The 22,249-nt window shown below is 36.2% G+C and overlaps 1 protein-coding gene across 6 annotated transcripts in view; it reads left to right on the plus strand.

Annotated features, from left to right (window-relative positions):
- Positions 1-4,570: 4,570 nt before the first annotated feature.
- EPHA7 (EPH receptor A7) overlaps positions 4,571-22,249 on the plus strand; it is a gene marked incomplete at both ends in the record, with an annotated part of 167,696 nt that continues 150,017 nt past the window's right edge. For all 6 annotated transcript variants that reach the window (XM_080805651.1, XM_080805652.1, XM_080805653.1 and 3 more), the window contains 3 exons: positions 4,571-4,667; positions 9,082-9,146; positions 12,739-13,408. In XM_080805651.1, the coding sequence (XP_080661777.1) occupies positions 4,571-4,667; positions 9,082-9,146; positions 12,739-13,408 (832 nt within the window). The remainder of the gene's footprint in view (positions 4,668-9,081; positions 9,147-12,738; positions 13,409-22,249) is intronic.

Consider the following 22,249-nt stretch of genomic DNA (forward strand, 5'->3'; position numbering starts at 1 on the left):
ATCATCACAGCTCTTCTTGACACCTAAAATCCAAGGGTTTTATAAGAGCTAAAACACTGAGAGATAAGAAACAATGAAAGCATGCAGAAGTACTTTGCATAATTTAAGCTAGTTCTTCCTATCAGTGCTGGTGACTTATGTCAAAATGAAATATAACTAATGGGCAGGAAGAACCTCTGCAGGCAAAATCAAATTTAAAAATAATAAATTCTTCTTGAGAGTATTGTACAAGTGTTATGTGATTATGAGGATAATGTGCCATTTTCACTGCTATATTTAGCAGTTCTTTCAATATTAGTCACATAATAAAAGTTACTTGACTCAACACTTTTCAATATTATAAATGATTAGAAAATTTCCAAGTGACACTTCAGCAATATTCAACTGGACTCTTACAATTTTGATACATTTTTTTTTTATCTGTTAAGAGGTCTTAAATTAACTCAGTAATTGCAGTTAGAGAATTATATTTGTTGTTTTCATAACAGTATCAATTTATCTGTTTACAAAAATAGGTAAAATTGCATAAAGTCACAAAATATAATCTTGACTTATAATTTGATTCTTGACCTCTGACTTCCTATGTACTGTTGACTAAGTCTGAGGCTTAGGAGAATAGGTGAAATTACGACTATGTACTTTATGAGCCTAGTCTATGGACATTTTTTATACTGGACTGCAAATAAATATTTTATATACACCACATAAATCATGCTAATGTAAATATGTAAATGATTTTCTTGCACAGTGGAAAGATTGTTTACATTTTGACTGAAATCACAAATAGAGAACCCAATTTTCTGTAATATCTATTAACTGAGACATAATGTTTCTTTTCTGTTTATAATCAGTTTCTTCTGCACAGTACCTTTTCTAATTCAGTTTAAATTACCCCTTTTTCTGTGATGAACTTGCATTTTCACATTTACCAGCTGTGAATGCATTTAGATAGTAAGTGCAAAAGTAGTAGGTTCAGAAACAGCCCTTTGATTTCATTGTTGTTAACTAGTTTGGCAGCTTTGGATTTGTAACACACTGCAGTCTCAGATTGTACTTTATCCTCTAAAGGCCTGTTTACTATACACACATGCGCATGCACACACACACACACACACACACATAATGGAACTTGAAAATTCATGGAACTTATTCCCTGAAATCATTATAGTTTACTCCTCAGTTACTATTTCTTCCTTAAAATTATAGAATATCTCCCAAAGATAAACAGTGAGGTGAATATTATTATTGAAGGATGTTAAAAGATAACAGCTGTACCCTCATTTGGAATGTGTGTTTTGAATTTGTACATTTATTTTCATATATGTAAAGTTATGTGTGATTATTGATAATTAAATAAAAATAACATGATGCAGAAAAATTGGGTATATCTTCTTTGCATCTGATCAGAGATATTTTTCATCTTTCTACTATACATTTATAAAGGATGTTTCAAAAGAGGGGATAGGAGCCTAGTTGGAAATGTTAAAGTTTATCTCTATTATTTCCATTTATTTAAAATTAGCTAAATATATGTAGGCTACTCTATCAACTGCATTGCACAATGAATACATAAAATTTTAAAAATAGTTTTCAGAATTTCTGCTTTGGCTCACACATGTTGGTTGTGTACACCACTTGATATAGCTCTGGAAAATCATTTCTTTTCTAACTAATTTTATACGTGCACACACACACACACATTTACTTTTCTAGAATTTGCTATACAGATAATCATATATATGATTCAAAAATCATAGATATAAAAATCATAGATATGAAGCTAAAATAAACTATTTTTAAGGTGATAGAATGAAATTCATTATTAAATGTTATTTTTAAAATATGAAAGTTTTGTGAACTGATTATTTTTTATTTCAAGGGCTTCAGGTAAAATAGGTTTATGTGTTTTTCTGTTAGCCAAATACCTTCTATTAACAATTTATATACTAAAATACGTGTTGTATAATACTGCACAATGAACGTTCTTTTGTTGACTAAGTCATTCACTTTGATTTAAATGTTATGACTTCTTTACCAATATACCTAGATACAAAAGAAAGAAGGTTGGTAAATCTAAAAATGAGTATCACTATGCAATTCTGCTGGGAAAACTGTCAACAGCCTGGCACATGTGCATTTAATGTGAAGCCTCTTGTCTCTAAAAATAAAAGCAAGGCTGCACATGCCCCTATGTCTGACAGACAGAAGGGACACAATAAGGGGACTCCCTATACCACCTACACTCATCAGAGTGAAAGATGTTACTTCTTTGGTTTCCTGGTTTAATGGAAAGTTATTCGTATTCACATCACTGAGTATTAGTCATTCAATAGATGAAAGGAATATTTTAAACTTTAAAGGCTACCTTGGTGTCATTGTAAGTACTGGGGACGAGACCCTGGAAAAAGTGCTGAAATCCTGTAGAATTATTTAAACTATTAGAAGTGGTTTAATATTTGTGAGTTTGTGGTTCTGAGATTAATAGTTTTATAGTATATGTGTGGAGATTTATGTTTTTAATTATGTTTTACCTTACAATTTTTACTCTAAAGCATCTGTTTGTGTAAATACCACTTGATTTTCTCTGAACAAGTGCTCTCTACATTTTTTTGTTTCTTTTCAAGGTTAATCTATTAAGCAGTTTACATTTTCTATGCATGCTGTAAAGGGCACTTAAAATGCTTTTAGATATAATTTCTAAAATATTTAATAGGCATAATGTCTTGGAACAAGTAACATTTAAAAAATAAACTACAGAAGCAAAGAGAGGTTAGAGAAAGATTTCATTTCTTTCTTCTTTGTAATTGCATTAAGCAAGTTAAAACTACAAGAGACAATTTATCATAAAATAAAACTTAAAAATCTCGGAATCTGTCATCTCTGAGAAGTCTTTGCTACAAATACCAGAAGCAACTCAATTTATATTTCTATATAGAAATGATAGGAAAAAGTTCGGAGTTTTAGGTGAGATCAAACTTTGTGCCTATTATAAATAAAGACAAATCATGAATGACAGATTTTTTTTTTTTTTTAAGGGAGAAATATAGGACAAGAAGAACACGGAGCTCATCTTAAACATGTGATTAAGTTACTCTGCCCTAACCTTTGAAATTGGTGATTTCTCAATTAAGGTTTTAAAGTTCTTCCTCTTATTACATTACCCCCCTCTTGAATTGCAAAGTGTCCAAAACTGCCTAACCGTAAACGGATTTCTCTACGCAGTCGTTCTTGCTATTTTAGTTGGATGAATTCAACTGGAGATGTTGGTTATGCTTTTTATTCTCCGTTTCCTTTGAAAGCCTGAATAATAATAATTATACAATTGAGTAATTATTGGAATGTATCAGTTTGCTAAAAAGGTCTTGCTTTATGAATTTAAGGCGCGGTAACATTCTTTAAAATTAAGTGTAATTTATGCACCGAAATGGGAAACGTTCAAATTGGGGCAATCCAAGGAAAACCTCAAAAAATATTAAAACATATAAGAAAAGTGATACGGAACCTTCTAAACGTTCTCTCTTCGTGTCCTACTTCACCCAACAAACTATTGTGAGATGATAGGGCGGGGGTGAGGAGGGCACCTAAAACAAAAGACTTCCTTTCTCCACTCCCTTTTCCTCTGTTTCTTTTGCCAGAGCTTGTTGCAAACTCTTGGAAACATTGTTTGAACATAATACATTTGGATACTTTTATTCTTCCAGAGACTGTGCTGGGTGGTGCCTAGAGCTGACTGCTGTTGAGTAACAGAAAAAAAAAAAAAAAAAAAAGAAAGAAAGAAAAGTAGAAATCTTTCAAGAAATGAAAAGAACAAAGTTACCCGACCCGCGGAGGTTTTGAGTAACAAAAAAAGTAAAAGGCACTTTACTTAAAGACAGCTTATTTCACTTTCCTGGCTCCGTGTTCGGTAGCTGAGAGATGGCTTGCATTGCCTCTGGTTTCTAAAAGACCACAAGGGGTACCGCTATATATACACAGTACTCTAAGTTGGGAGCGTTATTCTCGGATTGATTCTGCTCCACGAAAGCTGCGGTTGCTAAAAGCCGAGTGTCCACAGCAGCACGCACCTCGGCTACCATCCGCGTCCTCCCTTTCTGAGCATCTAGCGAAAGCTGGGAGCTCGGAACCTGGAGGGAATCCTGGACCCGCAACCTGACTCCGCTCGCCGCCGATTGGCCCGCGCCCCGAAGCCCGCCCCCGAGGCCGGGGCGGCCTTTTCACCGGGACCCGCCCCTCGGCCCTGGGAATCGCCGCCTGGCAGGCCGGCTGTGCCTGCCAGTCAGCTCGAGTGGCGGAGGCTCTCTGCTCGGAGCCCCGCCCCCTCCACCCTAATTGATATTATTGGAGTGTGGAGCAAGCGGCCGGTCTGCAGTCGGAGACTTGCAGGCAGCAAACACGGTGCGAACGAACAGGAGGGGGAAAAAATAAAAAAGCTAAACGTGGAGCAGCCGGCCGGAGGTCGAGCAGGGGAATCGATGCGAAAAGCGCAATAAAAAAGAACCCACTTCGGAGCAAACAGCATTTAAAAAGCTACGACTCCACTGAAACCTAAAATAAAACCTGCTCATGCACCATGGTTTTTCAAACTCGGCACCCTTCATGGATTATTTTATGCTACATCTGGCTGCTCCGCTTTGCACACACCGGGGAGGCGCAGGCTGCAAAGGAAGGTAAGGTGATGGGAACGCAAAGTTTGTTCTGAGTTATTTATTTAGCGGTCTACCTGCACAAGCCGGCTCGTCCGCGGGGCTGCCGGCCGCGCCTCCGGCGCGGGGCGACCCTCCCCCGTCGGCTCCCCGCCCCCTCACCGCTCCCGCTGCTCCCGGCAGGCTGGCGGCAAGCTGGGCTACTCCGAACCGCCTTCAGCCTGGTGCCCGCGGCCGTCCGCCCGACGGGAGCGGGATTTCTGGCGCGGCCAGTCCGGAGGGCGTGAGCAGCAACGGAGAGCGGCGGGGCGGAGTGGGATGGTGGGCGGGGGGGTGATGACCAGCGAGCTCTTTCTCTAGGATAGCAGGCGGGTCAGATCTCTTCCTCTAGCCCTCTCTTCCTCCTCTCGGTGTTCGCCTCTAGTGGGGTAAGCTGCGGCCGGAGTTAGTCGGAGACTGGGGAGTGCAGCTTCTAGTGTCCTGGCCAGCCCGTCGGCGAGCGGCTGGTTGTCCCGAGCCTTCCCAGAGGGGCCGTGACATGTGTGAGCTCCAAACGCTCGGGTTACTAATGAAGTGCTCACTGCGTCGGAGGAGGAGGCGCGGGCCTGCGGTTGGCGCTCGGCCGCCGGCGCGGAACAATAACGCCGCGGAGGTGAAGCGAGGAAGCGGTGCGCGCCCCGCGGCGGGGACGTCTCCATTCAGCGCGCGCCGCGCGTGGGTCCCGCCGGCCGCGCGGACAGCGGGAGTCCAGCTGGCTTGGCCGGCCGGGGAGGCAGGGGGCGGGCTGGGGCTGTGGAAGTGGTAACGAGACGCCGCCTGGGCGACTACAAGTCCCCAAACATCTGCCCGGCAGTTGAGTCCGAGCGGTCAGACCTTGCGAAGGACCTGGATCCTGAAGGCTACCTCTGGATGAAGAGAAGAGGTTTCATTTGGGCGGCCAGATACGACTGTATATGGTTATCATTATTATTATTTCTTCTCCTTTGAACCACTGACAAGGTAAAATACCTTTCGGTGCCTGTAGTTGGAGCTGGGGAAAAATAAATCCTCTCAATGGAAATGTCTTGCTTCTTGAGTAATGTCACAATCTCTCTCCCCCCGTTGTCTTCCAGACTGTAAATCTAACGTTGATTTCCCGATACTTAAAAGCAGAATACAAATAATTAATTGTTCCTGAAGTATGGAGAACGGAGGAATCTGTTATCAGATTTAGGTCATGATGATGTGGGGCGGGGGGGAGGGGTTGTGTTCGATACTGATTCTCGCTTCATGTCGCCCTGAAAACTTAAGTGATTTAGTGTTTTTTTCCATTCTCTTCGTGCACCCCTCGTCTTTCACTCAAACCACATCCCCCAACCCAACGCCACGTCCTACTTCTTGAGCCAGCCTGACCTTCTGACCCCAGTTTCCACATCTGCAACCCGTGTTGACGCTGAACCCATTCAGAGAAATTTTCAGAGAAAACCATGACTCCGAGCTGTGGGTTACGCGTTAGCATATGAACCAACGTCGGCCAGAAACATACACCCATACACACCAAAATGCACGTTTCTACGCGCATGACACTAGCGATTAGGGACATTCAATCCTGGAACCTTGTACTGATTGCTCCGGAATAGCGGGACCTGAGGAAAAGTTTGCACTGCTGCGGCGAAGCCGGGCGCGCAAGCTCACGCAGACCCGGCAGGAGTTTGAGCTATAAATAACTGCATCACTAGGGGGAGAGGTTCCTGCAGCCAGAGTGTCTCGCTCGCTTGCTTTTCTCTTCTGGGTGCAAGATACGTGAAGAGGATTCTGATTCTAGGAGGCTGAATTCTATAAATGCAGAAGTGAGATGTTTAAAAGGTGGGCGGGAGGGCGAATGAGCCCCGCTTCTCAGCGGCGACGCTCCCAGCGCGCAGCGGCGATCAAGAGCTCGGTTCTAGGAGCTAGCAAGCCCCGAGGGGCACCCCGGCACCCAGGAACCAGCGCTGGGTACCGCCTTTCGCAGGTGCCAGGCCTCCGGGGTGGCCGAGAGTGGGTGGAGGAAAATGAGGGACCTTCTTCCTCCACTTTCCTCATACGTGTTCTCTCGGGAGGTCAGTTCCCGCTACTGGGAGCGCCTGTATAAGTCAGAGTCTGACGCTTGGAGGCGAAGTACAGCTGCTGTTTTTCCTCTTCCTAAATGCCGCCACCGCCTCTCCCTCAAAGGAGACGCTTCCCGAAAGCCTCTCTCCTCCTCCCGGCTCCTTCTGGAGCTAGGGCGCCACTAGCTCCCTGGAGTGTCCAGGTCTGGCGGAGGGCGTAATGGATGCTTGGCGCGGCGGGCGCGCCCGTCTGGCAGCCCCTGCCCCGCCCCGCCCCGCCGAGGGCCCCGCCCCGGCCCCCGCCGCCGCCGCCGCCGCCACTGCTCCTGCGGCCTTTGGCTGGCCTGGCCCGGGAGCGCCCGGCATCTTGCCCCTGGCCTTTACCCCCGCGCGGCAGGGCGCGGAGTCCTGGAACCCCGGCCTGTGCGCCCCCCGTCCTAGTTGGCCTCGGGCTACGCCTCGGTGGGCGTGAAGGGAGGATGGCGCTCCGCGCTCTGAGCGGGAAGGCAAAAGCGCGCACTTGGGGGTTTATCCCGAGAGCGGACGACAAGGAGACACAGTGATCACTTTAGAGCTGCTTCTGATTTAACGCCCAGGAGCTGGTTTCTGTTTTTTTATTTGTTAGTTTGTTTCTCTCTTAACTTGTTTGCCATCACCACCCCTCCGCGATCCCTGGTTCCCACCGTAGGCAGTGCTAAGGGGTAACAAGGCAGTAAACAATCATCACATTGCTTGTTTCACTCTCCAAAATGACTCGCAGGTCACCTGGGTTTAAAATCCACTTGTCTCTTGTCAGTGCAGAAGACAAAAATGATAGTAATAATAAATCATCTCAAAAGGTACCTGGAACCCATGTTCTTTCTTTGTGCTTACTCTCTGTTGTTGAGGACAAAACCAAAACAAACTTTAAACATTACTTTATATAAATTCACTAATCCAACGATTTAGTGATGTTCCCAGTGCGAAATACAACTTGGTATTTTGAAAGTGTGCATCCCCTCCCCCCCCATCTGCAAGAGAGTCAAGTGTTTGTGACCGAGATTTGTGCTTTCATGGTCTTCCCAAGAGTCTTAAGTGTAAAACATTTCTGCAAAAAAGTGTCTCTTTATCTATGGGTTTTCAGTTGCAGGGAATAACCTTGACTAGAGCGAAGGAGTTGAACACATAATCAATGTGTTCCTTTGTTTTCTTAGCGTAACAAATTTCCATTACCTTTTAAATACACATTTTTTTCTCTAGTTATTATTTAAAAGTTCATATAAGCATATGTTTTATTTAAGTCCAAATTTCAACACTTTGCTGAGGTTGATGTTATGCATATTTACAAGCTTGGAAATATATTCAGTATTATTTCTGGACAAACTGATGCATTTGTTAAAATGCTGTAGAGTCAGGCATATTTTTAAAGAATAAAAACTCGTAACTGAATCAGTTCGAGCAGGGTAAATGCTTTAGGAGAGCAATTGTCTTAAAAAGCAATACAACATACAGCAATAAAAAGAGGTATGATATATATTAATGTCTAACATTTGAATACATTGTTTTATATTAATACTATCAAGAGCATCTGGTACATTTATATACATGTAAATGAATTGTTTATGTTTTTTGATAATATCAAAGTGGAATACAACTGTTTTTAAAAGTCAAGTCAGGAACAAAGTCAAGTCAGAGTTTAAATATATTATTTTGAGAATTAGCTAATGCTTTGAAATATTTGGAAATTAAAAAAAAAATAGAAATATTGAAAACAGATGTTTGACTAACCCAGAAATATATCTTGGAAATAATGGGCAATTTATTTTTCTCATGATGACATTGCTTGATATAGTTTTCTACTGTATTCATTTTGGCTTAAGAGAAGACACCCTATGAAAAAGTTTTTTAAAAAATAAACTCCGATTCTCAAAAGACACTAGGAGATACTTTTGGCACAATATTACAAATTAATGACTAGAGGAAGATGAATATGGAATTATATTTTATTATGTTCATGCTATTATATCTGACAAAATTTGGAGTGCTCAATGGCTTATAAAATTCTTTAAAATATAAACTACTATAGAATTAAGATACCACATACAATTTTTACCCTTTCATGATATTTTTAAGTTTTTAAACTTATTTTAATATTTCAATTAAAAATACCAAATATAATATGGTATTTTAACATCTTTTCTCCTTAAGAAAGGGGAATATGCTTGTATCAGGTAGGTACTCATTTCATCATTCATATACATAAATAACTTTATATATCTTAGATCATATCTTAGATCATGATAATTACATGTAAATTTGATACACATTAATAACTTTTACAAATGTGGTTACATTTTTCATGTAAGATTTGAAAGTGAAACTTTGTTTTTCAGTACTACTGCTGGATTCTAAAGCACAACAAACAGAGTTGGAATGGATTTCCTCTCCACCCAATGGGGTAAGTACTTCTCCTCATAAAATATCACCTTTTATTTTTTAAAGTAAGAAGCACAACCTTCCCCAACCCCCTGGAATTATTCACATTCTTCATATTTAAACTATTTTAATTCCAAATGTCTCATTCAAAATTTTGTTGTGTTATAATGAGACATTGAGTTCTTTGAGTAAGAGAAGGTATACTTTAGTACTTGGAGAAATGGATTTAAAAAAAAAAAAAAAAAACCTCTATAACCATAATCTTTTGAGTTCTTATTGTGAGAGGAATCAGACCTCAGGTTCCAGGCTATAAATGCTAACTAATTACAGGGAACATTTCCTTCACAAACTCACTTAAACCTCTTTAGTTGCTTTATACTTCTTACTATAATCACTAGGTAGGTTGAATGTAGTTCTTTAAAACAGTATGTGATGTGTTTCTTCTTTTAAAAACAGTTTTAGCATCATTCAAAATACACTTTAAAAGGTAGTTAAAAATATAATATGCTCCATATTTTAGATGGAATTTGCTATAAAATATTATTTGGATTCTCCAAATTTTGATCATGTGCTATCTGCTGTTATTAATCAGAAACCATGGCAGAGCATGTATATATTATACTAAAAATCTGCTATAATAAATATGAGTAAAAGCTGTCCAATAAAAACTGATGAATATAAGTAAACCCTAAAAATATTCTAACCATTACATTTCACATGTCTGAAAGGTATATTTACTTTAATTTAGTTAATTTAGTTCAACATCTTTGTCTTTAGGTCTTATTTTAATTGTGAGAGAGGGCACATACTTCATCCCTTGTGAAGAAAGGGGCTCCAAGAAAGGAGAATATATATCTCATTGTTATTTAAGTTAATCTTCCTTACAGTAAGAAGCCTAAGTGAGATTATAAAAAGTGTAACAAATTTAGCAAAGAGAAGAATTAAAATCTGAAAAGGACTTTTGAGTTTAAGAACAGCATAGAATCAATATGTCATGAACTGAAAGTCAGTTTAATAATGCAACATGTGAACAATGCAAATCTCCTTTAAATAGTCAGATTTTTTATTCAATTAATATTTGAAAGATTGCTTAAGATCACATTGTAGTTATCTGTATGGGTCAGATTAAATTATGAAAAAATGACAAGTATTTTACAGATTACAAAAAGTGCACTGAGTTTAAGGTAGGAATGCCCTACTTTTCTCGTAAATGGAATAGTTTCCATGAGTAAAAATATACATTATAGGAAGACATTCACAATTAAAAAGAAACCCTTTCTTACCAATGACAGATGTAGCCCGTTTTCTACCATCCATCAATTAAAACAAATAGAGATGGAGGATAGTTTTTATCTTTAAGGAGAAGTAAACTGATACAGGATTGTAGTGATTGCAGTATTTCATCAATGTAATCCACAAAAGGATAAATTATGCCTGTCTATGTTATCCTTGACTCAAATGGGCATTTTATCAGTCCAGATATCATAACAGTTAACCCTAAGAATCTTTAGGAATCAACAGATAATGTTAGGAAATGATGATTGACAATATTTTTTTAATATATGAAATGGATTGGTTTGCATGTGATTAAATATGTTGCAGGAAATAAAGTGTTATTAAGTTATATTTTTAGAAAATATTTTTATAAGTATACTATAAAAGCTAAGTATCTGAATTAAGACTTCTTTCCTAATGGTGTCATTTGTAGAAATGATTATGATCTCTTGAGAAAGTGAAATAAAACAAGAGTTGTGTTAAATGCATTTATGTAGTCTCACTATTTGTGATCTAAACAATCGCTGTCTTGAAATTTTCCCCTCAGGAATAAATTTTTAAATAAAAATTAAATTAATTGGGTTTCATAAGTAGTGAAATTGATTTTTCGTACATAAATCAAATATGATTGTTCTTAAAGTTAGAAAAAAGAAATATTGAAGATATGCCTTTATAACAATTAGCCTTGGTTTCTTCAGGCTGGGGAATTGTTAAAAAGAGCACATTATCTAGAGTTTTTGATTTCTTGGTGTAGATATCATTAATAGTTTTACTTCTTTTAATAATTTCGATCTAATTAAGAGACTAAAATATCCCCATCCAAATGGATGAATTTGGGTATATTTGGTTAAATGCCATTCAGACAGATGATAAACAGCTAACTGAAACAAAGAGAAATATACATACCGTTAACTAGTCACAAACTCAAGTTGTGTTGAATAAAACCTACACATGATAATGGGTTCTTTGCTGCAGTGAGGAGTTTTGGTATGTTTGATAAAATTACAGCAAATATATAATGTCACACGAGAAATTTCTGAATAAGATTATTTTGCTAATTTGTCAATTTTCTAAAAAATAGTTTTAAAAGTAGATATTAATGTTTTAAAATATTTTAACAAATTAATTCTCTAATCAAGTTTTACAAATAGAACTCTTTACCACATGCTTATTAGTTTACTTTCTTCTCTGTTTTTCTTGAAACAGTGGTTTAAATATTGCATGCTGTAAGATTTTGGGTTTGAATACTTAACATATTTTCATATTCGGCACTTTATATTGGGGAAATAAAAACACATAGATGATGATTTCACTATTAATGTAGCCTAAATATAAAGTGGGAAATTTTGTCTTAATAGTAAGAAAGAACATAATCAACTGTTACATTAGACTTCTAGGATTATTTCAGGTGAATTGAAATTATTTGCTAATGGGCAGTGTAGATATTATCATACATGGCTTAATAGTCCTTAAGATGTTACAAATTCTGCTAAACTTATTATTTTCCCTTTTCATGAAAATATGTGTTTACTGTAATATGTATTGCATCAGCATATGAATAGACATTTTTAAACATGTGATATTTTTCAAGTAAAAAAGCTTATTACTGAAATATGATCCAGCATGCTGATTTGCCATGTACATTTGATTGTCTATTGAAAGCAATTTATTTATAAAGATGAATCATGCTTTTATAACTACTTATTTATAGTTATGTGGCTTATGTACAGTATTATATATATAACACTGCAAGAAATAAATAGCTCTGTAAAATGTTACTCCCTTATATCTTATTTTGGAAAGATTGTAAAAGATTTCGTATTGTGAATATCAACATGTTGTGGACTGCTTTTACATTTCAGAGCACTCTTGGCATTTTCTTCCCTGTGTTTTTTAGGTGCTCCAAGTTTAACATCAACACTTAAAATGTCAACCGAGTTATCAGAAATTCTGCCATATATCCATATGCATATGCATTAAATGGTAATTTAAGTGATTGTGTTGTGCGCTCAGTCTATAAAAATTACAGTCTCAGTGGAGACTATAGACATAAGCAAACATGTAAAAAGAAACACTAATACACTAGCAAACAGACATTAAACAAAATGAAATATTTATTGTATGTACAAACGATGCAGGCAACCTGAATGATGTTGCGGACGAAGCTGAACTAAGAGTCCTATATTCTTAGATTACAGAGTTTTTGCCAGGGTAGGAATCTACCCAGCTCTTTCACAGATCATCATTTGTACTACGCTAAAGATGCCTCATGCACTTTCAAAGTAAAAATGTTATTTTTTTTGCTGAATGACTGATAGCCTTTTTAAAACATTTTACAGTGGGAAGAGATCAGTGGTTTGGATGAGAACTACACCCCGATCCGAACCTACCAGGTGTGCCAGGTCATGGAGCCCAACCAAAACAACTGGCTGCGGACTAACTGGATTTCGAAAGGCAATGCACAAAGGATTTTTGTAGAATTGAAATTTACCCTGAGGGATTGTAACAGTCTTCCTGGAGTACTGGGAACTTGCAAGGAAACCTTTAATTTGTACTATTATGAAACAGACTACGACACTGGCAGGAATATAAGAGAAAACCTCTATGTAAAAATAGACACCATTGCTGCAGATGAAAGTTTTACCCAAGGTGACCTTGGTGAAAGAAAGATGAAGCTTAACACTGAGGTGAGAGAGATTGGACCTTTGTCCAAAAAGGGATTCTATCTTGCCTTTCAGGATGTAGGGGCTTGCATAGCTTTGGTTTCTGTCAAAGTATACTACAAGAAGTGCTGGTCCATTATTGAGAATTTAGCTATCTTTCCAGATACAGTGACTGGTTCAGAATTTTCCTCTTTAGTCGAGGTTCGAGGGACATGTGTCAGCAGTGCAGAGGAAGAGGCGGAAAACTCCCCCAGGATGCACTGCAGTGCAGAAGGAGAATGGTTAGTGCCCATTGGAAAGTGTATCTGCAAAGCAGGCTACCAGCAAAAAGGGGACACTTGTGAACGTAAGTAATATGTGCTCTTAAAATTACACTTTGCATTTCTTTTCTATTTCAGTATCAGAGATTTTGTGTGATAATAGTTATTTAAACAAGTGAGTCTGTGCTACACCAGCATTTCTGATCCAGCCGATCTTAAGTGAAGTCACTGTTGAGCTATCAATGATTCCCCAAAGTGGTATCTACACTAATAGTATGTGATAAATATTGGCCAGTGACATTTGTTACTAAGATTTAATTTGCCCTCTGTTTGACCTAGAAGTTAACAGTTGCACATTGGTCTATGAGATTTAAAAGAGGAGAGTGAGCAGGGTGAGGTGTGACATTAACCAAGATTCAATGACAGGGGATTCCTCCTATTGTGAAATCTGTATTGTCTGGACTTGTAAGTAGTGGAAAAAAGGAGGTTAAAGGGGCTGCTAACGAGAACTCAACTGACAGGGCACATACAAATATATTTCTAAACTTTTAGAATTTTTTTATAAATAATAAAACTTTGATATGAAAATCATCAAATTTTACTTGGTAAATCTCTGAGGTGACTTCTGCCAAAGCCATATTTCTTTTCTGGACTAAATAATAAAACAGATGCTTTTCTGATAAGTCATATTATAGTGCACTACGTTTTTTGTGGAAGTGGGCCAAAGAAAAGCTTTAGTTATTGTAATACATCAGTTAGATGTTATCTATTTTTTGAAACAATAATAGCATACAAATTAGTGAACCTTTTCCTCTGTTCTGTAAAACTGGATTTTCTCTTATATAGTATTTTGTAGTCATTATAATTGGCCATTATTTTTCTGTTTAAAGCTATGCCACATGGACCTTCAAAACTGTTAGACATTTTTCTGTTTGTGGATATCCCAAAAATTCTATAATAAGGTTATATTATTTATATACTTTTAATTTAATTTATAACACATAATGCATTCTGAAAAATAACTTTTATATATTCTTTGTACTTCAAAGCCAGCAATGTAATTTTAATAACTGCAAATCCTAATTACTTTAGAAGGGACTGGAGTTAACGGTAGTAACTTACTATACAAAGATACTCTTCCATATGTTTTATATATACTAGTTCATTTAATGAAATTATCATGTCTCTTTTACAGAAAAAAAAATTGGTGCTATCAAGGGTAAACTGCTTGCTTGTAATTACTTTAGGGAGGTAATATCTGTCTTAGCTTAGAATCAGATTCGGAGCACTTTGACTCCCGAGCCTTGGCTTTTAGCAACAATATTGACCTGGTTTCCTCACAAAGCAAGGAGAATCTTATCAAATATTCTATTTCATTGCTGAATTCAGATGTCCTGCTCTTAGTAATTTGGTGTATAAGTAATATTACTTCCCCATAAAATTCTCATTCTAGTAGAATATTTAAAGTAATAATAGCTTAAAAGATATTCAGATTTGTGTTGTCAAACATGGTAACCAGGAGCCACATGTGGTTCTTAGGATATAAAAATTGGCTATTCTAAATTGAGATGTGCTATAAGTATAATTCGTATACTGGATTTCAATGGATTCATTAAAAAAAAAAAGAATGTAACATATCATTAATAGTTTTTTTATGCTGCTTACATATTGAGAGAATCATACTTTAGTTATATTGAATTAAATAAGTATAATGTTAAAATTAATTTTAATTGTTTCTCTTTTAATGTGGTTACTGGAAATTTAAAAATTATATAGCTTGTTCTATATTTCTATTGGACAAACTATTTAGATGGAGTAACTGAGCAAATATATTTTTATATCCCGATTAAAGAGTTAAATACTTCATGTGGATGGGCACTAGCATATAAAAATACCAAGGACCCAGCACTCAGTCATCAGCCATGCTACAGCTAATGTTGTGAAGTCAACTCTGGGCAAAACAGATGCTCTAGGTTTGGGTCTTATAGACCAGTTTAGCAGCTTTCTTTGACACTCCCCTGAAGGAGTCAAACCTGTCTTACCCACTGTCCTCCTTCCCTATCCCTTTACACTGGTAGAATTTCTTACTGGGTCGATCATCTTGCAGGTTCCATACATGTGGAAATAAAACACTGATGAAAATTTATTATCAGTACTAGTAGGCGGAATGCTATATCACTGGGGTAGTGTAGAAATAGTCTTACTGAACTAATCAATTCAGTGAAAGGCAATGTTCTTATTGATTGGAAGTTAACAACAATTACTTGAAAATAACTATAATAGGAAAATTTAAGAACGTACTATTACACTTTAGCTGTAAAAACAGCCAATTTGAGTAGAATTTTGGTTGATGTGAAAGTGGAATTTAAGCTTTTGCACAATTAAAAATGGGAAACATAGTAAATAAAGCAGGAGGATTTACAAAAGTGCCCAATTAAATCTGTCTAAGCAAAGTCTAGGAAATAATATTAAAGTTTCTGCTCTTTGAAGGCCTAAAGATTTTTAAGAAAATTATTGTATTTTTAGTATCATTTTGTGTAATTTAACCTAAATGATCTCTGCATTCATTTGTTAGAAACAAACAGGAACTGTTTGCCTTTTATACTTACAAGAGTAGAACTTAGTAAGAAAAACAGTCTTTAGCTGCAATAAAGACGTTTACTGTGAAGAAAACACTCCCAATTTCTTCCAAATCAGCAAAATAATCTCATCAAATGTGATACTATTAAAATTATCCACTTTTACTTATTTCAGTTTCAAGAATTAGAACCACATTTGAGTACCAAAATTATTGTCACCTATAAACCGCACTTAGGTAGTTAAAAATAAAGTAAAATGACTTCACTGTCGTGTACATGAATCCTGCATTGAAATAGGTGGAATTAAGTATCAGAAAGTGTTCATTAAAAAACTGTGATTAGTCAGGATGCCTCCTGATGTTCAGTTGAAGGAGTATGTGCGCACTGTTTTAAGTCAAGTAAATGTTTATCACATAACTTTCTTAATTTTTAACCTTGGTGATGTTGACAAAGGAATTAAAGACCTTATACTTAACTATGGCACTATGTTCATTTACAAAAACGCTTCTCTCCTTGGCATAATTCCAATGCATTGCTGTGAGAGTACTTGCCTCTGGAATCAATCCAGGCCTGCCTTTATAGTATTTCTCCTGTTTCCTTCCAATGATCCTGTTAAGAGTTTGAAAACAAATTCCAATCCCATATTGAGGAAAACTGAAGTGTTTGGGAGAGGAGGCTAGTGAGTCCCTAGCCAAATGAAAGCGGTTAGCCACTTAAAGGCAAGTTTATCAGGGCACTTTATAGAGTGGAAGTCCACGGTGATATCTATTAGAGTATAATTTGAAATATGAACAACTGCGAAAACTGATCACAGTTTTGATTAATTCATGTAAGAGCTTTTTTTTCTCCATAATTCTGAAACAAAACAAAACAAAACAAAACAACAACAACAATTCAATTTTGAGAACTAAATTAGTTTACTAATATATGGAGAACTTCTAATTCTTTATTATAATGCATTAAGGAAGACAACTCTTCAGTCATTTAAAAATATGTAATTCCAGTTGGTTAATAAGCTTTTATTGTCAAAAGGTCATTTAAAAAAAAAATTAGCCATGAGTTGTTACAGTTCTATGCAAACCAGCAGATTATTTTCTATTATATATATATATATAAATACACTCAGAAGACTAATAAAATTATATTCTGAAATATATTTTTGAAATTTTTGGAATTTCTGTGTAACTTGGTTTCATTTAAAAAGTAGAATAGTATTTGTCAAAGTGTGGAGCTTAGTATTATAACAGGTTTGTATGGGAAATTTGCAGTTTACACTAGACAATCGTGTTAATTTTAGTGAATAGTCCTTACCATATCACTAAGAGATTACCATATCTCTTAAACATATGAAGAAACTGAATCTCAGGGATATTAATATGTAAGAAAACTGGGTAGGAATTCAGTATGCTGTTTACGAAATCAAGTCTTTTTTCCCCACTGCACTACACTGCATCCTAAGATTTGTCCTGGACTTCAACCAATGGATTCTAGTTACTGAAGAAATGGTGAAACTTTATTCTAAGTAAGGTGACCATATCCCAGACCATATTTGTCTGGGATAATTGTTCTTTCAACACTCTCTCTCTTTGCTTTCCAAAGTGTTCCGATTTAGATGATAAAATATATGGTCTCCTTAATTGTAAAAGTCCAAGGATGTTATGCAGTTTATATGTACTCATAACAGACCATAGAGATGGGCTCTACTTGCCTTATTTATGTTGCTTAATTTTGATTTTTTGAATTAAAACAAAAATTTAGGAATTCTTTTTTTGATAATTTTAATGTAAAAGGGAATTCCAATAATTTCAGATTTCTAATTTTTATCATAAGGAAATTTTGTAATAGTTGCTTCTTAATATTTTATATTAATATGTTAACAGCCTTGTCATTATTTTATTAACATATAATTAATAGACATATAACATATTCAATTAAATAAAAACATTTATTCAATTTGAAAGCATTGATAATATTAAAACCTGTGTTGATTAGATTTTTTGAAAACCATGTTTTTTGGGTTTTTTTTGCAGTAAAGTACTATGTAATTTGTTCCACCACATTTTATGAAAACAAATGTGTCTTCATAATATATTTGTTTATAATCAAACATAAACAGAAAAGTAAAATACACTACAGGGTTAATAGCTCAGATGTAGTGTCACAGAGTTTTCAAATTCAGGCTGTACAACATACCAGGAGTGTAGAATAAACTTGGGAAATTTCTCTAAGCCTTTATTTTCTTAAGTATAAAATGGGGCTAATAAGATAGTACCTCCCGCATAGAGTTCTTGTTAGAATTGAATGAAACAATGCATGTAAAAACCCTAAGAATAGTATCTGGGACATAGCAAATAATCAATGAATGCTTGCTATTATCTTGTTATTTATAATGTAACATGGAATTTGTCAAGTAAAGAAATCTCATGGCAATGAGTGAATGAGGATAGATCTCACAGGCCACAAATAGTTAAATATCTTTTAAGCCAGTAATTTCATCCTTGGTAACTTATTGGAGAAGATATTTCAATGGAAAAAAAATAATTTTTTACATAACCTTTTCTTTCCCCAGTGATGTATACAATTTAAATATTGGAAATAACCTAAATGTCCAAAGTTAAGTGCAACACCGTGATTCAAATTTGGCCTTAAAATATCAGCAATGTGATATAGGAATTATAAATTGCTCTCTATTAATAATTTTGAATGAAAAATTAAGAATTAAATTTGCAGACACTGATATTTAGAATATGCAGGATATACATAGGGAAAAGAATAGATGCAAAGCATAAATAACACAATCGACATGTCAGACTTCTGGGATCAGGGGTGATCTTTTGTTCTCTGAGTTTTTAAATTACCTTGAGCATTGACTTTTTTTTCTTAAACAATTTTAAGTTATGTGTAATCTGTTATTTCTTATAACAACAGCTTGAGTTGTATCCTGAATATATACGGTTTCTCAAGTAAATTAGCATCAGTGTAAAATATGGGGCTCAGGTTATAGAGCAGTAGTAAGTAGAAGACATAGTTTAAAAAATTAAAAAGGGGGAGATTCGAGGCCTTCAACAAAAACAGGTCATTGATTTTGTTTGCTTTCTAGTTATTCATAGAGGGCAAGAGCTTGTTTTAAGTGTTACATGTATTAATTCATTTAGTCTCTCAAAGAGGAATATTACTAACTTAATCTAGTAGGTAGGCACTATCATTATTCCATTTGAAGGACAAAAAATACTCCAACTAAAATATTACATTATTTACCTATATTAAATCATGTATGTGATATATATACACACACAATATATGCATATATACATTTATATATATGATATATAGATGCAAATACACACACACACACACACACACACACACACACTATTATATAAGGAAACCAAAGCACAGCGAGAAGTGGGTGAAGTACCTGCAATTGCATAGAATGGTAGACTGTTGTTTAGTCAAGGTGGTCTGGCCAGGAATCCTGGCCCCTAACCAATACAGTGCCCAAATCTTTACAATAAGCATTTTTCTATCACAGTCTTTTTATAAAAGGAAATGTTCTTTCAGGATCTTGAAAGGTGCTACAAATCTGAACATTTTTCTTTTTATAATAATTTCAAAATACTTCTCTGTCTTTTCCTATATCCTAAGTATTTTGTCTGCTTTGCCATTATCTTTCCTATCCCGGTTCTTTTTTTTTCATGTGGCAGTCAGAATGCAGTTTTTGTCAAGCACAACATAGATAGTATTACTTCATTAATCAGAAAGTTTCAGGCTCCTCATTACTAATAAAAAAAATTCCCTGTTTTCTAGGCTGGCATTTAAGTATCTCCAACTTGATCCTAATCTTCTTTACTAACATTCCGTCACATTATTTATCATACTCAAGGTCCCTGTTCCTCAGCCTGGCACCGATCTGTCATTCTACCATTAAGTATACCCATAGATATTTTTATGATGGCTTTTTACTTAACATTTGGCCCCAGATAAACAGAAAACAAGCAAACATCACTGCCTCTCACAGTTACCTATTGTATCTTAATCCTACACATTCCCGAGTTCTTCAATGAGCTCTCTCTTCCAGATTCTCTTGGTACTTACCATGCCTTGCTTTTTTGAACCTACAGTGCCAGCTAGCCTGTGTCAGCTGATTGAACTTGTGTCTTTCCTTACAATTTCAAGTTAAATGCCTCTTACTCTCTGTTAGATCATCTGTTCTTGTGGATACTTATACTTTGCTCTTTCCCAGTGGGAATCATCATGTGCAATCTGATTTTTTAATTTAATTTAATTTTTTATTTATTTGTCAGAGTGAGAGAGAGCACAAGCAGGGGGCGTGGCAGGCAGAGGGAGAGGGAGAAGTGGACTGCCTGCTGAGCAAGGAGCCTGATGCAGGACTTGGATTCCATCCCAGGACCCTGGGATCATGACTTGAGCTGAAGGCAGAGGCTTAACCAACTGAGCCACCCAGGCACCGTGCAATCAGATTTTAATCTTTATTTGTAATTCCTTTTACAGCTTATACAACCTATGGTTTTCTACTACAGATCATGGTACCCACCTAGCACAGTTCTTGTATCACTTTCATCTTCCAATAAATGTTCTTTTTTTTTTAAATTTTTTTATTTATTTGACAGAGAGAAATCAGAGCTAGGCAGAGAAGCAGACAGAGAGAGGGGGAAGCAGGCTCCCGCTGAGCAGAGAGCCCGATGCGGGGCTTGTTCCCAGGACCCTGAGATCACGACCTGAGCCGAAGGCAGAGGCTTAAACCACTGAGCCACCCAGGCGCCCCCCAATAAATGTTTTTTAACTTTCTTAAAGACTTATTCATACACTGCCCACTGCCAAGGGAAATATTTTTATTTCATATTCATATCACTACTTAATTTCTTATGTATATGGCTATCTTCTATGATTAGCCTTAAACCTGATAAGTATGAGAACCTTTCGTTATATTTTCTTGTCCTCATAGCATATAGCAAGATGATATGCTGATCATTAGAAAACCTGGACAGGAATCTGCTCCAGATATGGAATTTATTTCTATGAAAACAATGTAACTATATTTATTCATTGTCATATTTCCATTCTCTGTCACTGTCTTTGTGTCTTTCTTTTAATTTCTATGTCTCCCTCCTCTAATGAAATGAAAGCCGTTTCACCTTTGTTACCAATACCTGTGTCTTGACAAAGAGAGAGTTCCAAGAGCCTGGTAACATTTTCTAAAATAAGAAGGTCTTGGGGTGCCTGGCTGGCTCAATCAGAAGAGCATGCCACACTTGATCTCGATGTTGTGAGTTTGAGACCCATGTTGGGTATAGAGATTACTAAAAAAAATAAATAAACTTAAAAAAAGAAAGCCTTGAAGTATATTTATGTTGATCTTATATGGGAAAGTGATTTTTATAAGATAATTTTGCTTCCAAATTATATATTGTAAGTATTAACTTGAATTGCAAAACAAAATGAAATAATAGAAAGAAACAAACCTGAGCTATATTCTATTCTATAAATCAGAAATTATGTAAATTCAGTATCATGTCCAAAAATATTTCTATTTGAGTTATAGCTAATTACAAATTTTTTACTCTTCAATTATTCACTTTCATAAACTTATACTTGTACAAGGCATCTTTGAATAGGTAATGTGCATAGATCTGGAATTAGTGCCATCCTTATGCTCCTGTCCCACAGGGCCCTTTTATAGTGTAACTACTGTTATCAGTTTCTTCTGTCCTTTACGGAGATATTTGCTCATAATTCTTTAAAAACATGGATAATATCATGGTCATACTTAAATTAGAATTGTATTACAATATCCTACTAGGACACCGTAGACTTCACATAACATTGTACTGCTTTTTACTCATCTTCAGTCATCTCTGTATGTGCCCGCAGCGCACTGAGCATGGTAACTATACAGTACATAAAGGACAGGAGGAAGGAAGACAAGAAGTGAGGAAAGAATAAGGAAGCAAGGAAATATGAAACTGATGTATAGGACTTAACCTTGCTACGATTTAGATGACTTCAGAACATTTCTAATTATCCTAACTTCAGCAAATATATGGCCAAACTTAAATATTTCTAGTGACAGCTAAAATTGTCATTAATTTCTGGCAGGCAGTGTCATAATACAAATCAATGATACCTGCAAATTTTGCATTTGGTTTCTGTATCAAACTTCTAGGCATTTCCTCTAAGAAGATACATTATAATTACAATCCATAAAAGATTTTATATATGATGATATTATCCACAATATCGTTATTTTATACAAATAACAATATTGTTTTCATGGGAGAAATTAGAACCAGCTATACATTTGCTGTTTTCCTCTCTGTGTGTAAAAAT

Source organism: Martes martes (genome assembly GCF_963455335.1).
Source record: "Martes martes genome assembly, chromosome: 6".
NCBI classification, from domain to species: Eukaryota; Metazoa; Chordata; class Mammalia; order Carnivora; family Mustelidae; genus Martes; species Martes martes.